Source organism: Amphibalanus amphitrite, unplaced genomic scaffold (assembly GCF_019059575.1).
Source record: "Amphibalanus amphitrite isolate SeventyFive unplaced genomic scaffold, NRLGWU_Aamphi_draft 000629F_arrow, whole genome shotgun sequence".
In the NCBI taxonomy this organism is placed as follows: Eukaryota; Metazoa; Arthropoda; class Thecostraca; order Balanomorpha; family Balanidae; genus Amphibalanus; species Amphibalanus amphitrite.
Window position 1 is genome coordinate 205288 of NW_024882123.1, and position 18374 is coordinate 223661.

Sequence of the window (18374 nt, forward strand, 5' to 3'; positions counted from 1 at the left end):
CCTCAGAAGCCGGCATGGGGCCCTTAAGGCCGCCCCACACTGGACCTCGCATGCGGGTTGCGAGTTTGCAGGTTTTGAGTTTGCGGGCATAATACTAATTCATAGAGTGATTACACCGTTCCCTTATGGTCACTCCATGAATGCAGTGAAGCCGGTACACCTTTGGAAAATTACATATTGTCGCAATGCCAGCACAACGAACCAAAATTAGACTCCAACGAAAAACTCGCAGACCTCGCAGAACTCGCAAACCTCTCACCTCGCAGCGAGGAAAATCGAAAGTTGACTTAAAACCAACTTTTGGAATGCGATGCGAGGTAGCTCGCAAGCTAAAAACATGCAGACTCGCTTGTTAGATGGTAGTGTGGGTCACTCAGCATAGATTGCATTATTAAATTTTGAAGAAACCCGAAAATCCAAAAACCCGCAACCCGCATGCAAGGTCCAGTGTGGGGCGGCCATTATGGAGGTCTTAGTGAGGCTATTTAGGGGCCTATGAGGTGCTCTAACGAGCCACATGGAGCCCTTCTGAGTCGAAATATGCCCATCGTTAACCCTCTGCGGTCAAATGGCGCCGCAGGGCCCCTCGGTCCCGAGGGTCCCTTTGAACCCGATGGAGGGGGTAGGGTGGGGGTGGGCTGGGTGGGTGGGGGTCCCGAGGGTCCCCTTAGACCCCAAGCTAAGCCACTGTTTCATATGCATCATGTCAGGTATTTTAGGCTCGCCCCCCCCCCCCCCCCAACTTGAAAATCGTTCCCGGGCCCCTGCTCAGTGACCTAATCCTCAGCTATTTCCTGCTGAAAATGGTCTCACGTGACACAGACACTGATTTCGAAATATATGGCTTAAATGAACCATAAACATGTGTTACGTGATTGATGCATAATGTAAAATTTCCGTGACTTAGGATGACCTGGCCTTGTCCTAAGTACAAAATCGGTACCCTCAGGGTACCTTTGGCATACCTATATTCACGAGGGTGTAAACTAATTAAAGAGCCAGATCTGACTTGCTGGTCGGCGGCCAGACCCCATATTGTGAATAAGCAAAAAAGCTGATAACTTTTATTTTATTTTGACCTGACCTATTTGGCCGCCTATCGCCGGCCGTCACTGGCTCTGGGACCCGCGCCGAATTTCTGCGTCGGCTTTAGCTGTATTGTGTGACGATGGTCGGCAACTGTACAGATACGGTATTGTAGTGATTTTTATTTTATGTGTTCCTGTTTTAACCTTGTGCCCTTACTCTGACTCGGACCAAACAGTAAGCCAGCACTTGGAATTGTCCATAAACACATTGAGCTTGAATCTGTGACGTCATCGGTGACCCTGAGGTCAACAAAATTACGTTCCGCTAGACATCTTTTCCAGGACTGTTAGACACCGTTTGCATTCTGACAATCGGCCCAGTAGTTTCAGAGGAAGAGAGAGAGAGAGGAAGAGAGAGAGAGAGAGAGAGAGAGAGAGAGAGAGAGAGAGAGAGAGAGAGAGAGAGAGAGAGAGAGAGAGAGAGAGAGAGAGAGAGAGAGAGAGAGAGAGGGGCTATGGGTATAGTGCGCCCCCCCCCCCCGGTGGGGCGCACTATAAAACTACCTCAGTGAGACGCAGTTCAACGCGTTTTAACCTTCCAGGCGGGGGGGGGGGCATTTTGCCCCCCCCCCAGTTTTTTCTCTCTCGATGTATCTCCAGAACCGCTGCGCCGATCGTCACCAAACTTTCAGTACCCTCCCGGGAATAGCTTTTACACATTGTGACCATGTTTTTTTCCAAAGGCTGTGATAGGTTGGCCGCTAACGGCGTCGGAGTGACGTCATTTCTGCCATTTTCGACCCAAAAAAAGGTTTCGCGGGAAGAGAAGTCTTAAATTTTTCGAAAAACACGGAATAAATGTGAAAGTCCTTTTCGCTATCAATCCATATACAAGATTTGACATAGATACCTCTTTTTTGGCCAAGTTATAGCGAAAAAGCTGTTCAAAATTGATGACGTCAAATTTTCAAACTCAATTTTTAGCAATTCTAGACCAGTGGCGCAAAACAAAGACCACCATTAGACTCGCCGTGACGAGGTACATCGAATCAATACCCATTTTATGCAAAACTATCAAATTTGAAATTTTCCCTTTTTTGACCTGACATTGAGCTGACCTCCACCAGAAAGTGAAATAAACCGTACCTGATGGTCTTATAACCAGCACCATTGAGCTGGAAATGAAAATTGGCCATATAACATCCATCGCACAACCCTAGTAAAGTTGGGTTCGTGTACTGACCCTTGGTGACATGACCTGGTATTACCAGTGACCTCCAATAGCAACATATGTACTAGGCAGTAGGCAGCCTACGCCCTATCGATTTTCAACAAAATGCGTTTTACTCGATGTTATAGCGCATTCCCTAAAAGACCCGTGAACGGCGAAACATTTTATCTTTGACCTGACCTGTGACGTCATCGGTGACCCCGAGGTCAATGAAATTGAAATTGGGGTCAATGAAACAGTTCGTCTAAACATGAATGTTGCTCACTCCCAGTATCATGACTTTAATTTTTTTCTGGTGGTTGAGTAGACTGAACATATGACAAGCGAATCAACAAAGGCATGACTCGCGTTTCCTTGAATCGATTCATTTTTTTACTCAAGCTGCCTATACATATGTGACTCGACTCGACTCCAACTCATTCGGCTGTTATAGTGTTTGATTCAATTCGATTCTTGACTCGAAGAAAAGTGACTGATTCTTGAGTCGATTCATGATTCGACTCTGAGTCGTATATAACCGTGGGTCAGGGTCATGAAATTTTCAGGGTAGGTGTAAAATTAATCAGCGCGAGGGTACTGAAAGTTTTGTGGCGATCGGCCGCTTTTTCCGCGAGTTATTCGCGAAAAACCTTAGGGGGGTTGCATCACCCCCCCCCCTGTGCCGGCGAGGGCTAGGGTCGCCCGAAAGGAACAACAACAGTAACAGCAGCAGTCACATTCCCACCGACCCAGTCACAGCCCCACCCTCCCACCGACCCAGTCACAGCCCCACCCTCCCACCGACCCAGTCACAGCCCCACCCTCCCACCGACCCAGTCACAGCCCCACCCTCCCACCGACCCAGTCACAGCCCCACCCTCCCACCGACCCAGTCACAGCCCCACCCTCCCACCGACCCAGTCACAGCCCCACCCTCCCACCGACCCAGTCACAGCCCCACCCTCCCACCGACCCAGTCACAGCCCCACCCTCCCACCGACCCAGTCACAGCCCCACCCTCCCAACAGCCCGAGTTACAGTCGTACCTGGTAGTAGATCATCTCCCAGAATCCCTGCAGGTCCGTGAGCGTGGTGGGCCGCGGGCCGCGCAGAAACTCGGCGCCGTCCACCAGGTTGTCGAACTGCGCGAACCGCTCGCGGATCAGCAGGCGCGCCTGGCCGGCGACCGAGCGCAGCTCTCCGAGCGGCTCGTCGGGCACGCCGCCGGCGGCAGCCACCTGCTCCCAGTGGCCGGCCCGCGCCGACAGACGCTCCGTCTCAGCCGACAGCAGCCGACGGAAGTACCCAATCGACAGCTGCTGGCCGTCAGAGCGCTCCGGGCCCGCCGGCTGCTGCTGCACCGCCGGCTGGGTCGGATGCTGCTGCATCGGCTGCTGCTGCACCCGCGCCGCCTGCTCCTGCGCCGGCGACGTCCTCTGCTGCTGCTGCTGCTGCTGCGCCGGCGACGTCTTCTGCTGCTGCTGCTGCTGGTGCTGCATCGGCTGCTGCTGCTGCTGCTGCTGCTGCGCCGGCTGCTGCTGCTGCTGCTGCACCGGCGACGTCTCCTCCTCCTGCTGCTGCTGCGCCGGCTGCTGCTGCTGGTGCTGCATCGGCGACGTCTTCTGCTGCTGCTGCTGCTGGTGCTGCGCCGGCTGCTGCTGCTGGTGCTGCACCGGCTGCTGCTGCTGCTGCTGCTGCTGCGCCGGCTGCTGCTGCTGCTGCTGCTGCTGCACCGGCGACGTCTCCTGCTGCTGGTGCTGCGCCGACGGCGGTGACATCACTTGCACATGAGACTCTCCGTCAGAGATGTCTGTGAACGTGCCGGGGCGCAGTTACCAGCGGTGTGCAGCTGCCTCCTAACTCCGTAAAAATCCTGCTCCAGTCCGGCATCGGTTGCTCCTATGATACTGTGTTATATAACAACGCTATTTTAGGCGATGTCGTTCGCATACGGTAGAATTTGAACAATGGCATTGAAATTTAATGGCAGCAAATTGGGCTGTTTGATGTTTATGATCATTTAACCAAATCAAGAAGGGAGATTACAGCCTCTATATTCACTGGGGTAGGAGATGGTAAGTGAACACACATCAACATGCCATATTTTGGTAACTTGGTAGAAATGCATCAGCTACTGTTAACGCCAGACCCCTTGAGACCCTAATTTTTCGCGATTACTTTTAAATGCGTGAAGGAATTTCAACCAAGCTCAGGACATGGCCGTTTCAAGACAGGCCGAAACTTTTACAATTTAGATATTTTATCGTCATTTCAATATTTCAGGCACTTGTCATTGACTCGTAATGTTAAATTTCGAGCAAGATTTTCATCCGGTGTGTAGAGGCTATCACCAGTCAGTCTGTGATACGTTATGACGTCACAGCTAAGCCCCGCCTCTGTGGTCTTGGCCTGCGGCGGTTTCGGGCCGGCGCGCGGTCACTCTCGCTGTGGCGGGGAGCGGGGACGGGCGACGGGCGAGCGGTGCCGAAAGCCGGCGGAGTTGTGCGTAGCGTCTTGGCTGACAGTGCCCAGAGAGCGACATGATGACTAAGGAGTCATAAATGCTCATTGCGCATTGCTTCTACAATGCGCATTGAGCATCCACCACTCAATGCGCATCCACCACTCATGTTCGCTGATATATATATATATTTTTTTTTATAAGCTGCAAATGACGGGCAGATGGCATATAACTGACATAAGGTTAGGAAATATTCACCTGTATTTAAAGCCTATGGCGTTGCAGATAATGCGATAATGGGATGTCGGATGTCACCAAGTAGCTGCCGATTTGTACATCGCTATGCAACCATCGAACAACGCAATAATAAGTTAATTGCCTGAGCTTCACACCATACGGCTCGCTCGTATTTCAAACAGACTAGATGGCATGTTTTGCGCTATAACTGTGCTTTTTGATAGATGCGTTTGAGGGGGCATTAGTTTGGGTGTGGGAACTTATAATTTTTATTTGTCTTCTTTTGTCGGAGTTGGACATTTGTTTGAACGGCATGGTATGCTGGTGCTGGTTGCGGGTTGTTAGAGCCTTTCTCATGGTTTGCCTTTATCGAGCTCAAACACACCCTACCCTACCCTAATCTACCCATACCCTATCTTACTCATAACCTACACGTCGTTACCCTTCTCATACTCGATTAAAGTAATGTACCAAATTTGAGCGCAATCGGCCCAGCCGTTCTTGAGATATAAAAGCTGCACGTGCGCACGCGCTAACTGAGACTCTAGATGACTTGTGCCAGCCACCTTTCTAAATGGTCCCCAACAGTGTACAAAATTTGAGTGAAATCGGCCCAGCCGTTCTTGAGATGTATAAGTGGACCCCTCACGTGCGCACGTGCAATCGATCCACCCTACCTGTCACACATGACCATGCATCGCCAAATGAGTGCCCCCTCCACCCACAGTCCAAGTTTCAGCGCAATCGGCCCAGTAGCAGCTGAGTTATTCCTAGTACAAAAATGTGCTGTTCAGTGGAAGGCGCTTATTTTCATTGTTTGGAACTCCCCTTGGCGGGCGGTGTATTGCAGCCCGTGCTTTGATAGCTATTGTCAAAAGTTGAATGACTTGCCGGCCATAAGCCATCGATCGGATTTTGTCGAAAAATACATGTAACGTTAACAAAACACGGTCGTATGTTTGAGTCATTTTCACAAAAGTTTATTGACTTTTCCATAATATTTTGGGTGGATATTGGTCAGAAAAGAATGCTCTTTCCGAATATGTAGGTTTCATAGCGATTGGTCAGCGTTTTCAATACGTTTTGATGTTGTAAAGGACATTGCGCTCCGCGCGGATCAAATTTTTAAATTAATTTTTCGTTGTTAAGGAAATGGTACGGATCATAACTTTTTAATTGCTTTCCTCTGATTACACGTACATTTGTCTGCAAAATGATACAAAACCGATTTCATTCCGTCAAGCCGTTTTCCAGCGGCATCGATTTTCCCGTCACAATGCACGAAATCGGTCATTTTTTCACAACCGGGGGTGCTGTCTTGCACGTGGCGCGTGCTATACTATGAAACCATATCAATACGCTAGTTCCATCTCTCCTCTATCCATTGGTGGCAATCCCATCTCGCTGCGGTCACCCATCGCCGAGTTATAAGCCCGGGAGAGGAGCGCTGCAGGCCCGATTTTCGCCCGTTGACGGTTTTTGCCGGCCACGTGTTAAGCCTATGGGAGCACCCTTTTACACGTGCCGACGGCGCACCCCTGGACCAATCAGCCCCAAATTTTAATACAAAGGCCCCCCACGCCCAGAGAATCGGCATGCCAAATTTCACGTCGCTACGCGGCGCCTTTCAGGCGCAATAAGACACATAAGACATGACACACGGATGGAGATCGTACAGACAACTTATAAATCATAATATAGACTAGATGGCATGTTTTGCGCTATAACTGTGCGTTTTGATAGATGCGTTTGAGGGGGCATTAGTTTGGGTGTGGGAACTTATAATTTTTATTTGTCTTCTTTTGTCGGAGTTGGACATTTGTTTGAACGGCATGGTATGCTGGTGCTGGTTGCGGGTTGTTAGAGCCTTTCTCATGGTTTGCCTTTATCGAACTCAAACACACCCTACCCTACCCTAACCTACCCATACCCTACCTTACTAATAACCTACACATAGTTACCCTTCTCATACTCGATTAAAGTAACGTACCAAATTTGAGCGCAATCGGCCCAGCCGTTCTTGAGATATAAAACTGGCCCTTTGCACGTGCGCACGCGCTGAGACTCTAGATGACTTGTGCCAGCCACCTTTCTAAATGGTCCCCAACAGTGTACAAAATTTGAGTGAAATCGGCCCAGCCGTTCTTGAGATGTATAAGTGGACCCCTCACGTGCGCACGTGCAATCGATCCACCCTACCTGTCAGAAATGATCATGCATCGCCAGGTTATTGTCCCCTCCACCCACAGTCCAAGTTTCAGCGCAATCGGCCCAGTAGTAGCTGAGTTATTCCTAGTACAATAATGTGCTGTTTACTGGTAGGCGCTTATTTTCAGTGTTTGGAATTCCCCTTTGCGGGCGGTGCATTGCAGCCCATGCTTTGAAAGCTATTAACAAAATTTGAATGGCCTGCCGGCCATAAGCCATCGATCGGATTTTGTCGAAAAATACCTGTAACGTTAACGAAACACGGTCGTATGTTTGAGTCATTTTCACCCAAGTTTATTGACTTTTCGATAATATTTTGGGTGGATATTGGTCAGAAAAGAATGCTCTTTCCGAATATGTAGGTTTTATAGCGATTGATCAACGTTTTCAATACGTTTCGATGTTGTAAAGGACATCGCGCTCCGCGCGAAATAAATTTTCCAATTAATGTTTCGTTATTAAGGAAATGGTACGGATCATCGCTTTTTATCTGCTATCCTCTGATTACACGTACATTTGCCTGCAAAATGGCACCACACCGATTTCATTCCGTCAAGCCGTTTTCCAGCGGCATCGATTTTCCCGTCACAATGCACGAAATCGGTCATTTTTTCACAACCGGGGATGCTGTCTTGCACGTGGCGCGTGCTACACTATGAAACCATATCAATACGCTAGGCCCATCTCTCCTCTATCCATTGGTGGCAACCGCTTTTCGCTGCGTCCACCCATTGCCGAGATATCAAGCCGGAAAGCGAGCCGTGTCGGCCCGATTTTCGGCCGACCGCCGCTCTCGCCGACACCATGCTATCCCTATGAGAGCGCCCTTTTGCACGTGCCGACGGCGCACCCCTGGTCCGATCACGCCCAAATTTTAATACAAAGGCCGCCCACGCCCAGAGATTCAGCATGCCAAATTTCACGTCGATACGCGGCGCCTTTCAGGCGCAATAAGACACATAAGACATGACACATGGATGGATGGAGATCGTACAGACAACTTATAAATCATAATATAGACTAGACGGCATGTTTTGCGCTATAACTGTACGTTTTGATTAAATTGGTTTTACGGATGCATTATGCTGGGTTAAAAATCGTTGATTTGTATTATTTGGATACCTACCCATACCCTACCCTGCCCATACCCCACCCTGCCCATACCCTACTCTGCCCATACACTGCTCATATCCTCCACATACTCTACCCTACCCTACTCATACCCTACTCATACTCGATTGAAGCTGTGTACCAAATTTGAGCGCAATTGGCCCAGCCGTTCCTTAGATATAGGGCCGACCCCTCACGTGCGCACGTTCAGTCGGTCCACCGCACCTGTATCACATGACCATGCATCGCCTGGTGAGTGCCCTGCCCACCCACAGTTCAATTTTCAGCACAATCGGCCCAGTAGTGGCTGAGTTGTTGCAAGAATAAATTTACTTTATTTACTGGCGAATCCCCTTAGCGAGCGGTGCCCTGCGCCGGTGTTCGTTGTCAAAGTTCAATGACCTGCCGGCTCTGCTGCTTTTCGTTCAGTTTTGGCAGCGAAGAAAATGAGCCAAGAGCACGTGCTCTCCGCTCGGCGCCAGCCGCGGCCCGTCATGCGAGAGAGATTCACGCGCTGACGGCGCACCCCTGGTCCGATCACGCCCAAATTTTAATACAAAGGCCGCCCACGCCCACAGATTGGGCATGCCAAATTTCACGTCGCTACGCGGCGCCTTTCAGGCGCAATAAGACACATAAGACATGACACACGGATGGACGCACGGACGACTTATAATTCATAATATAGACTAGATGCCGGCAGCGCTCTTGCGTTGCCTTGGGCCAGAATTCGATGAACGGAACTGAGGGCACACACCGGGCAAAACCACCGAAACCCAGACTGAGCTCGGACTGAACCTGAAACCAACCGAAACATCCCAAAAATGCTTAAAAGCACGTGAGATTGGTGTGGATATCTACAGGGTGTCCCATAAGTTCGTTTTCACCTAAATTTTACGTTTATAGGCTCTCTTGCTTAAAGGCACGCTGAAATTGGTTCGTAACTGAGCTTACGTGGTTGCCATGGCTGGTAGCAATATGCTCCACAGTAACTAATTTCTGTAGACAAAATAGCTTTTGCTAGAGAGCCCGCTTCCTACAGAGACGGCTAACGCCGCAACATAGAGGTCTCCGATACGGGTACGTCTTAGTATTTAGTCAGCACGTGACCATTCTCGACTCTTACCCCGTTTACATGAGTCAGCGAAAATGACGTTTAGAACGGATATTTCCGTTTAGCGAAAAGTGCGCAAGTTTCGACTCATGTAAACTGGTTTGGGCGCGCAAAAATGACGATTACGCGGAACGGAAATATCCGATGAATTAATGGGAAATATCCGTTTAGGACGTCAGGCCTAAACGGATTTTTTGCGCATCTAGCAGAAAATGACATGAATATGCATGTTTTATAGATGAATTTTTTTTAGTTTACACATCAAAATACATAGTTATGTTGAATGGTAGGTCTAATGACAATGAAATCCACTTTTTGCCCCTGATTTCGCGCCATTGTGGCAGATTCATGAAGTACCTACATAAGTGTTGAGAGGAACGTCCTATGCTTCAAAAGGGAAGCATTCTAGTTGAGGGGTAATTTCCTTATTTCTTAGATTCAACAATCAGGGTTCAATTACAGGGCCACCAACATAGCCTTCCCAGCCAGTCGCTCCATATAGCCACTTGGAACAGCATGGTAGTGCCATTTAGTGCTTGGTACACTGGATATGATGCTTGATTTATTTTGCTTTAGTACATGCTCCCAAAAATGTTCTCTACCTAGGTACTTCAAACTTCCTAGCAGTGATTCAGATAACTTATGCTTCAGCGAACAGCCACCAGACGGCAGGGCACGCAGGCTGGTTGAGACAGGAACTTGGCTGCATGCCAAAATATACACAAGACACACAGCCAAATTTACTCAGTGACACTGCCATCTGCCCCCCCCCCCCCCCCCCACCAATATTTAAATGTTCTTAGATAATTGTTCCAAAGAAGTAGATTCTTCAGTGGTGGGAAGGCCTCTGAAAGTTTGGTTAATCTCGGATGGTGGAAGCAGGTACCTGGCAAGTTTTGTGGAATTTGTAGAATCATACCTAACCTTACCTACCAACCTAACTTTCAACCTACCATCCTTCAAACACACCTACATGCCTACAACCTATCATACCAAACTACTTCCTACCAATCTACAAGGTCAACCAACCTACCAAACCACATAGGTACCACTCGGACTTCATCTTCACATCTTACCTGGTGTGATTGAGAGTGGATTATTCTATGCATTTTGAAAATTGCACTGATAGTGTCTCAAAGTTTGGTGGTGAGTAGATGTAACTTCTGATATGAATAAAACACATGGAACTGATGGATCCTGTGTTGCACTCGACAGTCAAGCAATGCAATGCACAGCACAGGTCACATCTACTACACAATTCACCTAGTACTGATCTGACCCCTGTCTTTGAAGAACTGAGCAGCTAAAAGCAAAAAAATGAAAATAAAATGCTGGAATATTCAAGTGCTTCAAATGTGTTAACCAAAATGTATGCACAATCCCGCACCAACCACTTTCATACCAATGTTTTCTGAAGTGTGGCACCATCCTGCACATCCTTTCATGCATTTTCATTTTGTCAACTTACTGGAGGTCAATCATGATGAGCTATGACTATTATGAGCTGTCTTAGCCTTTTTCTGAAACCAAAAAGACTTTCAATATAGATGTGCTCTTCAATGTTGTCCAAGACCTCAATTGTTTTCTTGCTTTCTGACAGTTAATCACGCTTCTTTTACAGCACACAAGTAAAATAATGGCTTGTGCCATGATTATTTCTAATTCTACATACAAAACTTGAAAGAATCAAGTAAATTAAGCCTAAAACAAGCACAAATAATGCTTGATAGGAGCTGCGCCAGACATGTAAAAATGCGCAAAATATCCGTATTTTTCGGGCTGCCGGCGTAAAGGGAATTATCCGTTCCGGAACGGATTTTTCCGATAAGGCTCATGTAAACGGGGCCACCGAAACGCATTTTTCCGTTCCCTGGCTAATCGGATATTTCCGTTTAGGCTGAATGACTCATGTAAACGGGGTAAATTAAGGGTGATTGAGGCCTACCAGTCTGTAGCCCATCGCTAACTGGACGCACAGCCAGCAAGTGACGGCGATGATTTGTCGGGAGTCAATCACGGTGAATGAACATGAATAGGAAAATGAGTGGGAATAGGAGATATGCGACAGACGGTCCGAGAACGAACGTTTTGCTGATGCACTTGATACGGGAACCGTCAAAAACAGGCGTACTATAACCGCTTATCATGAATGTTGCACTGCTCTTCTGTTCCCTTTTCAACATCAGCCAAATTTTGTGGGGGCAAAAACATACTCTTGCCCCCACGGCCTCCTGCCAGTGGGGGCAGTCTGCCCCCACTGCCCCCACGGTGGCGCCGCCCTTGGGTTGCCGGCTGGCCGAATGCTACCTAGGGACGAATTCGGGCGAAAAACTTAGTCGCTGACCGGCCGCGAACCATCCGCCTTCGGATTAGGAGAATGATATCTTATCCGCTCGGCCGCGCCGTCAGCGGATGACCTGCGAGTATTAGACAAATATAAAGCACACGGTAATATTACTGCGCCGGTGCCGCGTTCAAGGCCGGCCGCCGCCGCTCAATCGGTAAAAAATGCGTCGAAAACGGTATAATCATTGCTCTGTTTCTTAGAGCCCTTGACGACTTTTTGAAAATATTTTGGGTGGATATTGATCAGAAAAGAGTGCTCTTTCAATACATTAAGGACTTATAGCCATAAGTCTACGTTATCAATATATTATGATGTTGTAAAGGTGAGCGTGCCTGTTTCACGTAAAACTCGCAATTTGTAAGCGTTTAATTATAAAAATGTGCGAGTGAATGAGCCAAAATATATGTTTTCTGAACAGTTCAGATCCTCTTGTAGTCCGTGAAATGCATCCCGTGTCATTCCAATGCATCGTTTTCAAATGCCAACGTTTTTCCTGAAGTGTGTAAAAAATGCCCGTTTTCTCGAGATTAGAGGCTATTTCTTTGCACGTGGTATATACCTAAGAAAAAAACTTATTGCATACGATAGGCCCATCTCTTCTGTATCCATCAGTGAAAACCGCATGTCGCTGCGACTTACGGTTACCGAGATATAAGCTCGGGAAAGGAGCGCTGCAGGCCCGATTTTCGCCCGTTGGCGGTTTTCGCCGGCCACGTGTTAAGCCTATGGGAGCACCCCTTTGCACGTGCCGACGGCGCACCCCTGGTCCGATCACGCCCAAATTTTAATACAAAGGCCGCCCACGCCCACAGATTCGGCATGCCAAATTTCACGTCGATACGCGGCGCCGTTCCGGCGCAATAAGACACATAAGTCATGACACATGGATGGATGGATGGAGAACGCACGGACGACTTATAAATCATAATATAGATACCCTACATCGAAAATCGTATTTGTTAGGAATCGTTAACGTTTTTTCGAAGCACGACTGAGTAGTAGGTTGAGGAGTGATGGTCCTCTTGGTCCTATATACAAGAGTCAACAAGAGCCTAACATTTACTTGACCGTCTGCTGCAATTGACTCATAGCACGTGAAGCGTCAGCGAAATTCATAGTCCTTCACAGATGGCAGGGGTGTCGTTTGTACAGAGGTCGCTGATGGGCACGGGTCAATGCCGCAGTCGTGGGCGGAGCCTAATGTCATATGACGTAGAAAGCCTCTAGCCAGGATGGAAAAACAATTAACATTACGAGTCAATGACAAGTGCCTGAAATATTGAAATGGCGATAAAATATCTAAATTGTAAAAGTTTCGGCCTGTCTTGAAACGGCCATGTCCTGAGCTTGGTTGAAATTCCTTCACGCATTTAAAAGTAATCGCGAAAAATTAGGGTCTCAAGGGGTCTGGCGTTAACAGTAGGTACTGAAAAAGTGTTTTTTTTTTGTTGTTGTTGCTGTTTACATGCTTTAGCCCGAAGTATAGGGAACGCCAAGATAAGAAGGAGCACGCAGTAAAGCGCGAACACCTACGCTGGTGACCGTTAGACGGCACTGTACAAGACGCGGTATACGCTGGTAGGCAGGATATGATACCGTAAGACGCGAATTTTACGCTGTAAGTCGTCGTAAGATGCTGTAAGTCGCGGATGTACGCCGTAAGTCATCGTTAGACGCAGTAAGACGCGAATTAAATACGTGGTAAGTCGTGACTCGGGTATGGCGAAATCCCCAAGAAGGTTGAAGGTTTGATTCGACAAAGATAATGATAGGAAAGTCTTGTTTTTTCATTTCAAATAACTGTTAAACCATTAGAGTTAGTCTTTCGACCGTCGGTTTTTTTTATTTTGTAGCTCATTTACCAGCCCGAAACCTTATTAAACATCCCGATTATCCCGTTAAAGATTGCGTTACGCGATAACCCGACCGGTCAGAGTACAGTTATTCCATCCATTCCCAGAAAGGTGCAGTGACCTATATGTAGGGGAGACCCGGGAGGTATGGGCCAAGATTGGACGGACATTGGGTGCCAGCTGCCACCAGTGACATCATCATAGTATGCTCATTTCTGAAGTCACAATTTCTATGTATTTACCGAGCACAATTTGAAATCGATCATTTTTTCGGCAAGAAATTCTTAGCCAGACGCTGAAGTTGCCAAAACTCACGTGAGAGCTTCGATAATGAACTTTGAGCCAGCGTCCTTTTGAAAAAAAAAGAACTACATAGCTCTCATAGTTTGCTGAAGAATGTGACTTTTGCTTGGTTATTATCAAGTTATCTGTGATTTGGTGCGCCGTGATCGCAGCATTATCCCGCGCCCTGCTGGGGGGGGGGGTGTTTGAACACCCCCCCCCCTTGTGGTTTTTCGCGAATATCTCAAAATCCGCGCCGCCGTTTTTGGTACACCTTATCATACATCAATTATACACATGTTGTGAAAATTTCAGACCAAGGTCATTCAAGGTCAGGTCACCAGGTCACTTGAAGTGACCTCACCTCATAAAAAGTTTCAATGTCTGTCATAGCTACACCGAGTGACCGATCGCTTTGAAACTTTCAGCGATTGCTAAGAGCAATAGCATGTACAAAATGTACATCTCAGAATTTTGATATCGATGACCTAAGGTCAGGTCAATTTTGCGACCTCCCCATTATAAGTCAATGGGAAAAAATTGAAATGCGCCTCTTTTGGACGAAAGACATTATAAACACTCCCAAACACTGAATTACAAGTGGTTTAGACACACTGAACATGAAAATGGTGTCCGTGACCCCTATTTATACCCTGAGGTCATCTTAGGTCACGAATGGTATCTAACAGTTTTTCGCAAATAACTTTTGATAGAGGCATGCTAGAGCGATGAAAACGCCTTAGATGTGTTCAGCTCGACGATACGGATCGACTGATAGGCAACATGACCCTTTCCGGTCAGGTCATGACCTTGACCTGAGGTCAAATTTTCAAGTTGACCTTTCAAGGTCAAATAATAGTTCATTCGATGCGTCTTGACGAGAGGAACACGTTGCCGGTAAAAGTAAGCTCGTACAAGGCTTGGGTCAAAAGTTATTGCAGAAAAACTGTTTCCGAAAAAATCGGTTTTTGCCCCCTGCAGGCAAAACCGTTGACGTTAGGTCAAATCTGAGAAAATTACTCAGAAAGAGCGTTAATAGGGCTATCGAATGCGCTTTTCCGCGGCGCTGTAGCTCTATTGGTTCCCGAGTTATGCGTTGGCTTCTTGGAAATTGTCGACATTCGACCTGGAAATCGGCGAAATTTTGCCTTCAATGACCTCTGGTGACCTGACCTTTGACCTGACAAAAAATTGACCGAAGTGATTTCCTCATTATTTTTGACGCTCTTTCGAACGCCGCCTTCCGCGTATCGCTACGTGGCCCAGGAGCCGAGTTAGAAGGGGGGGGGGGGTGTTCAAACACCCCCCCCCCCCCAGCAGGGTGTGGAAATCCAGGACCCCCAGCCGGGCGCGGGTTATGCAAAATGCAAATTATTAAATCAACTTTTGAAGTAAAGTTCACATGAAAAACCAATAATTCAAGCATAATAATTGTTTAAACATAATGATGCAACATGTGTCTCCGAGATCAAAGTGCTCTTGATTGTTGGTAGTTGAAGATGTTGAGAGGACTTGTGAATCTGCATACCAGGTCCTGACTTGCTTGATTGTTCAAAGCTATTTTAATTCTCAATTGTGTGTAGTGACTGTGCACACTGCGCAGCACATAGAAATGTGGTGGCTGGTAGGTGGGTTTAACTTTGGAGGTGCGAATTTGGATGTCAGTTTTAAAATTCATGGTTAATGGTTATGCCTTGTAGAGTAAGCTCTGCTGTTATTTTTGTCTTTTTATAGTTGTAGGTATATCAAATACAGCTGTTAGTTTCATTTTTATTAAAATGCTCAACCAGAATTTACACATGTTTCATGCATGAATGGCTAAGTTTGGGGCATTTATTCAACTGTGACTGCTTAAGTTTTTCAAAGGCACATGGCACAGCACGACTTCGGGCTTGATCAGCTGGTACCTAGCTGTTGACTATTTTCTGTTTTTGGTGGTGATGTGTTTGCTTTTTGCCTTTTGCAAGGTGGTCAATGAAATAAAATAATGCATTATTTTGGAATGTTTCCTTGACAGAAGCCAGGAGCCGGATTGATGTGTGCTGGTGAATGAGATGGTTCAAAAGCATTATCTGATGTTTTTCAATGTGCACAAGCCATAACATCCCTTTCATATGCTGAACATTTAAATAGCTTCTCAGTCTCTGTCATTTTCCTGAAATATTGGTGTAGATAAGAAATATCAGTACCTACTCAGAAGTAGGTACCTGCCTTCTGCTGCATAAATATTTCATTGGTTGGACGAAATAGGCAGGTAGCCTTATGATTATGTAATGTGAAATTTTATTTCTATAAAACTTAGAAAATGAAGTTCTAATTATGCATATCTGCATACATTTTTCATGACTAAGAAAGTTTTCCACAAGAGTAGGTAATATGAGAAAGTCTATAAAATGACACATTCTGAAGGCTCAATGCTGAGTGTTGCCTCAAAGAATAGCTGACTTGCTGGGTTACGAATATTTCTGTATTCTAATTATTAAATGTATTGTACAATATATTGCAGTGAAATAACAAAATAGTGCAGTAAAATAGGATTGGTGACAATCAAACAACACGCTCGCCATTGATGTCTGCAGAAATTGCTACCAAGTCCGTGACGTAGCTACGGCGCCTTTTTTCCCTAGTGAACCAACCTGAGTAGTAAAGTAATCTTGCGTGAACGGGGGCTGGTATGGGCCCTCCGGAGGTATGGGCAATCGCAGTTTTGAAGAAGTGTTGCGTATTTTTACACATTTGCCCACGTAAACTGGTAGCAGCCATTTCGTTATGCAACCCACGTGATTTCCAAAATGTTCCTCTGTCTTCTTTGGCAATGAGCGGTGATACAACGTTTTTGCCCTCTTCGAGTAAAATACGTTACATAAAGTAAATTCGTGATCAATGTGAACCAGGCTCGTTTGATGTCAGACCATCGCTAACGTAATGTTTAAAGCATGCAAATTAAGACTGGATAGACAATTTGACGCTTTCTTGCAAGATTATGAGCTGAGAAATGCGACGCGCATTTTGGCGTCCTAACCGGGAGGTTCGGGCCACCCACCTCCAGTGATCCTAAATTAATAAAATTATGCTTTCTTTGAATGTCCTCATCAATAAATTTTGTTTTTGTCGCGCATGGTCGAAAATTTAACTGGAGATTGCATTTGAACAGAAAATTTTTGGCTAATTTCACTGAACATGATTGAGTTAACCATAACATACACCAGGACCATAGCCAGTAAAACGCCTTTTGGGCGAAGAACGAGCGAGCGAGATAGTGAGCCCTGCAGGCTGCACGTGCGGAAGGGCGAGAGGGTACTTCCAACGGGCTTGTGTAAAGCACCCTTCTAACCGGTCGCTAGCGGTGTGCCAAATTTGAACGCAATCGGCCCAGCCGTTCCTGAGATCTGGAGGCGGCATTCTGCACCTGTGCACGTGCAAACGGGGTCCAAACTGACTTTTGCACGGCACCCTACTAACTGGTCCCCAACCGTGTACCAAATTTGAGCGCAATGGGCCCAGCCGTTCTCGAGATCTGGGAGCGCCCCCTGCACGTGCGCACGTGCAGTAGCACCTCAACCGTAATACATGGTGGGTGCCTACCTGTATGCCAAGTTTCAGCGAAATCGCCCCAGTAATTACCGAGTTATTGAAATGGGAACAAATTTGGCACCTCTACGTGCAGTGGGGGTCACTCACATAGATCAAGAGTATCCGACCTTTGGTAGAAGGGATGCAGCTACCCTACAAAAATTACCGCAAGACAATCGCCAAAGCGGCTGCTGAGAAATGGGCCTATCAAAATCACTACTTTTGCAAAACAGCTTGAACACCCTTGACTTTTCATGTGGCACGTGCCACGACGGTCACTGAGACGTATCAAAGGTTGTCAATTACGGGGTAGAAGGGATGGGGCTACCCAGCAAAAAGAAAAAAAAACGACCGCAGGCCAATCGGTCCAGCGGTTGCTGAGATTTGAGCCTTTCAAAAGCGTTACAGGCCAGGCCGCTCATACTGATATTTTCCCGCTATATTAAAAAGACTCGCTTCGCTCGCTGCGCTCCCAAATTTCACCGAAAAAATATTCACTGGTTTTCAAGATATTAGGCTTTTACTTTTGTTTACTTTTTGGGATCTCCGCTGTTCCTAGCGACTTAATTGGAAGCAATGATTTGGCGGCCTCGAAGTGCGGCAGACGTTGCGCGCAAAGCAGTTATACCACCACATGTTAACGATGGTTTTAGTCTAAGATTTAAAAATCGTTAGATCTCCGCTGACGTCACAAATTCTAAGGGGGCATTCCAATGCATTAGCCCCTTAGAATCCGAAAACTGCAAGTTTGAAATTCCATATCTCCGAATTAAAGCATTTTTTGATGTTTTGAGTGCCCAAACCGGTATTTGCAGGCCATGGCCACCAATTTGGCTATCTCAACTCAAAACTAATGTTAAGGTGGGATAGTCACTTTAAAGCCACAATGTATTAGGCAACCAACGCTCTATCGATGATTTTCGATAACATGCCTTTTATTTGATGTTGTTA

The 18374-nt window shown here is 46.9% G+C and overlaps 1 protein-coding gene across 1 annotated transcript in view; it reads right to left on the bottom strand.

Moving 5' to 3' along the window:
* LOC122363598 (disks large-associated protein 5-like) overlaps positions 1 to 18374 on the bottom strand; it is a 152376-nt gene that overhangs the window by 4967 nt on the left and 129035 nt on the right. Inside the window, exons 9-10 of the mRNA XM_043333067.1 lie at positions 3892 to 4048; positions 3285 to 3672 (exon numbers count right to left, since the gene is read on the bottom strand). Of these exons, the coding sequence (XP_043189002.1) occupies positions 3285 to 3672; positions 3892 to 4048 (545 nt within the window). The remainder of the gene's footprint in view (positions 1 to 3284; positions 3673 to 3891; positions 4049 to 18374) is intronic.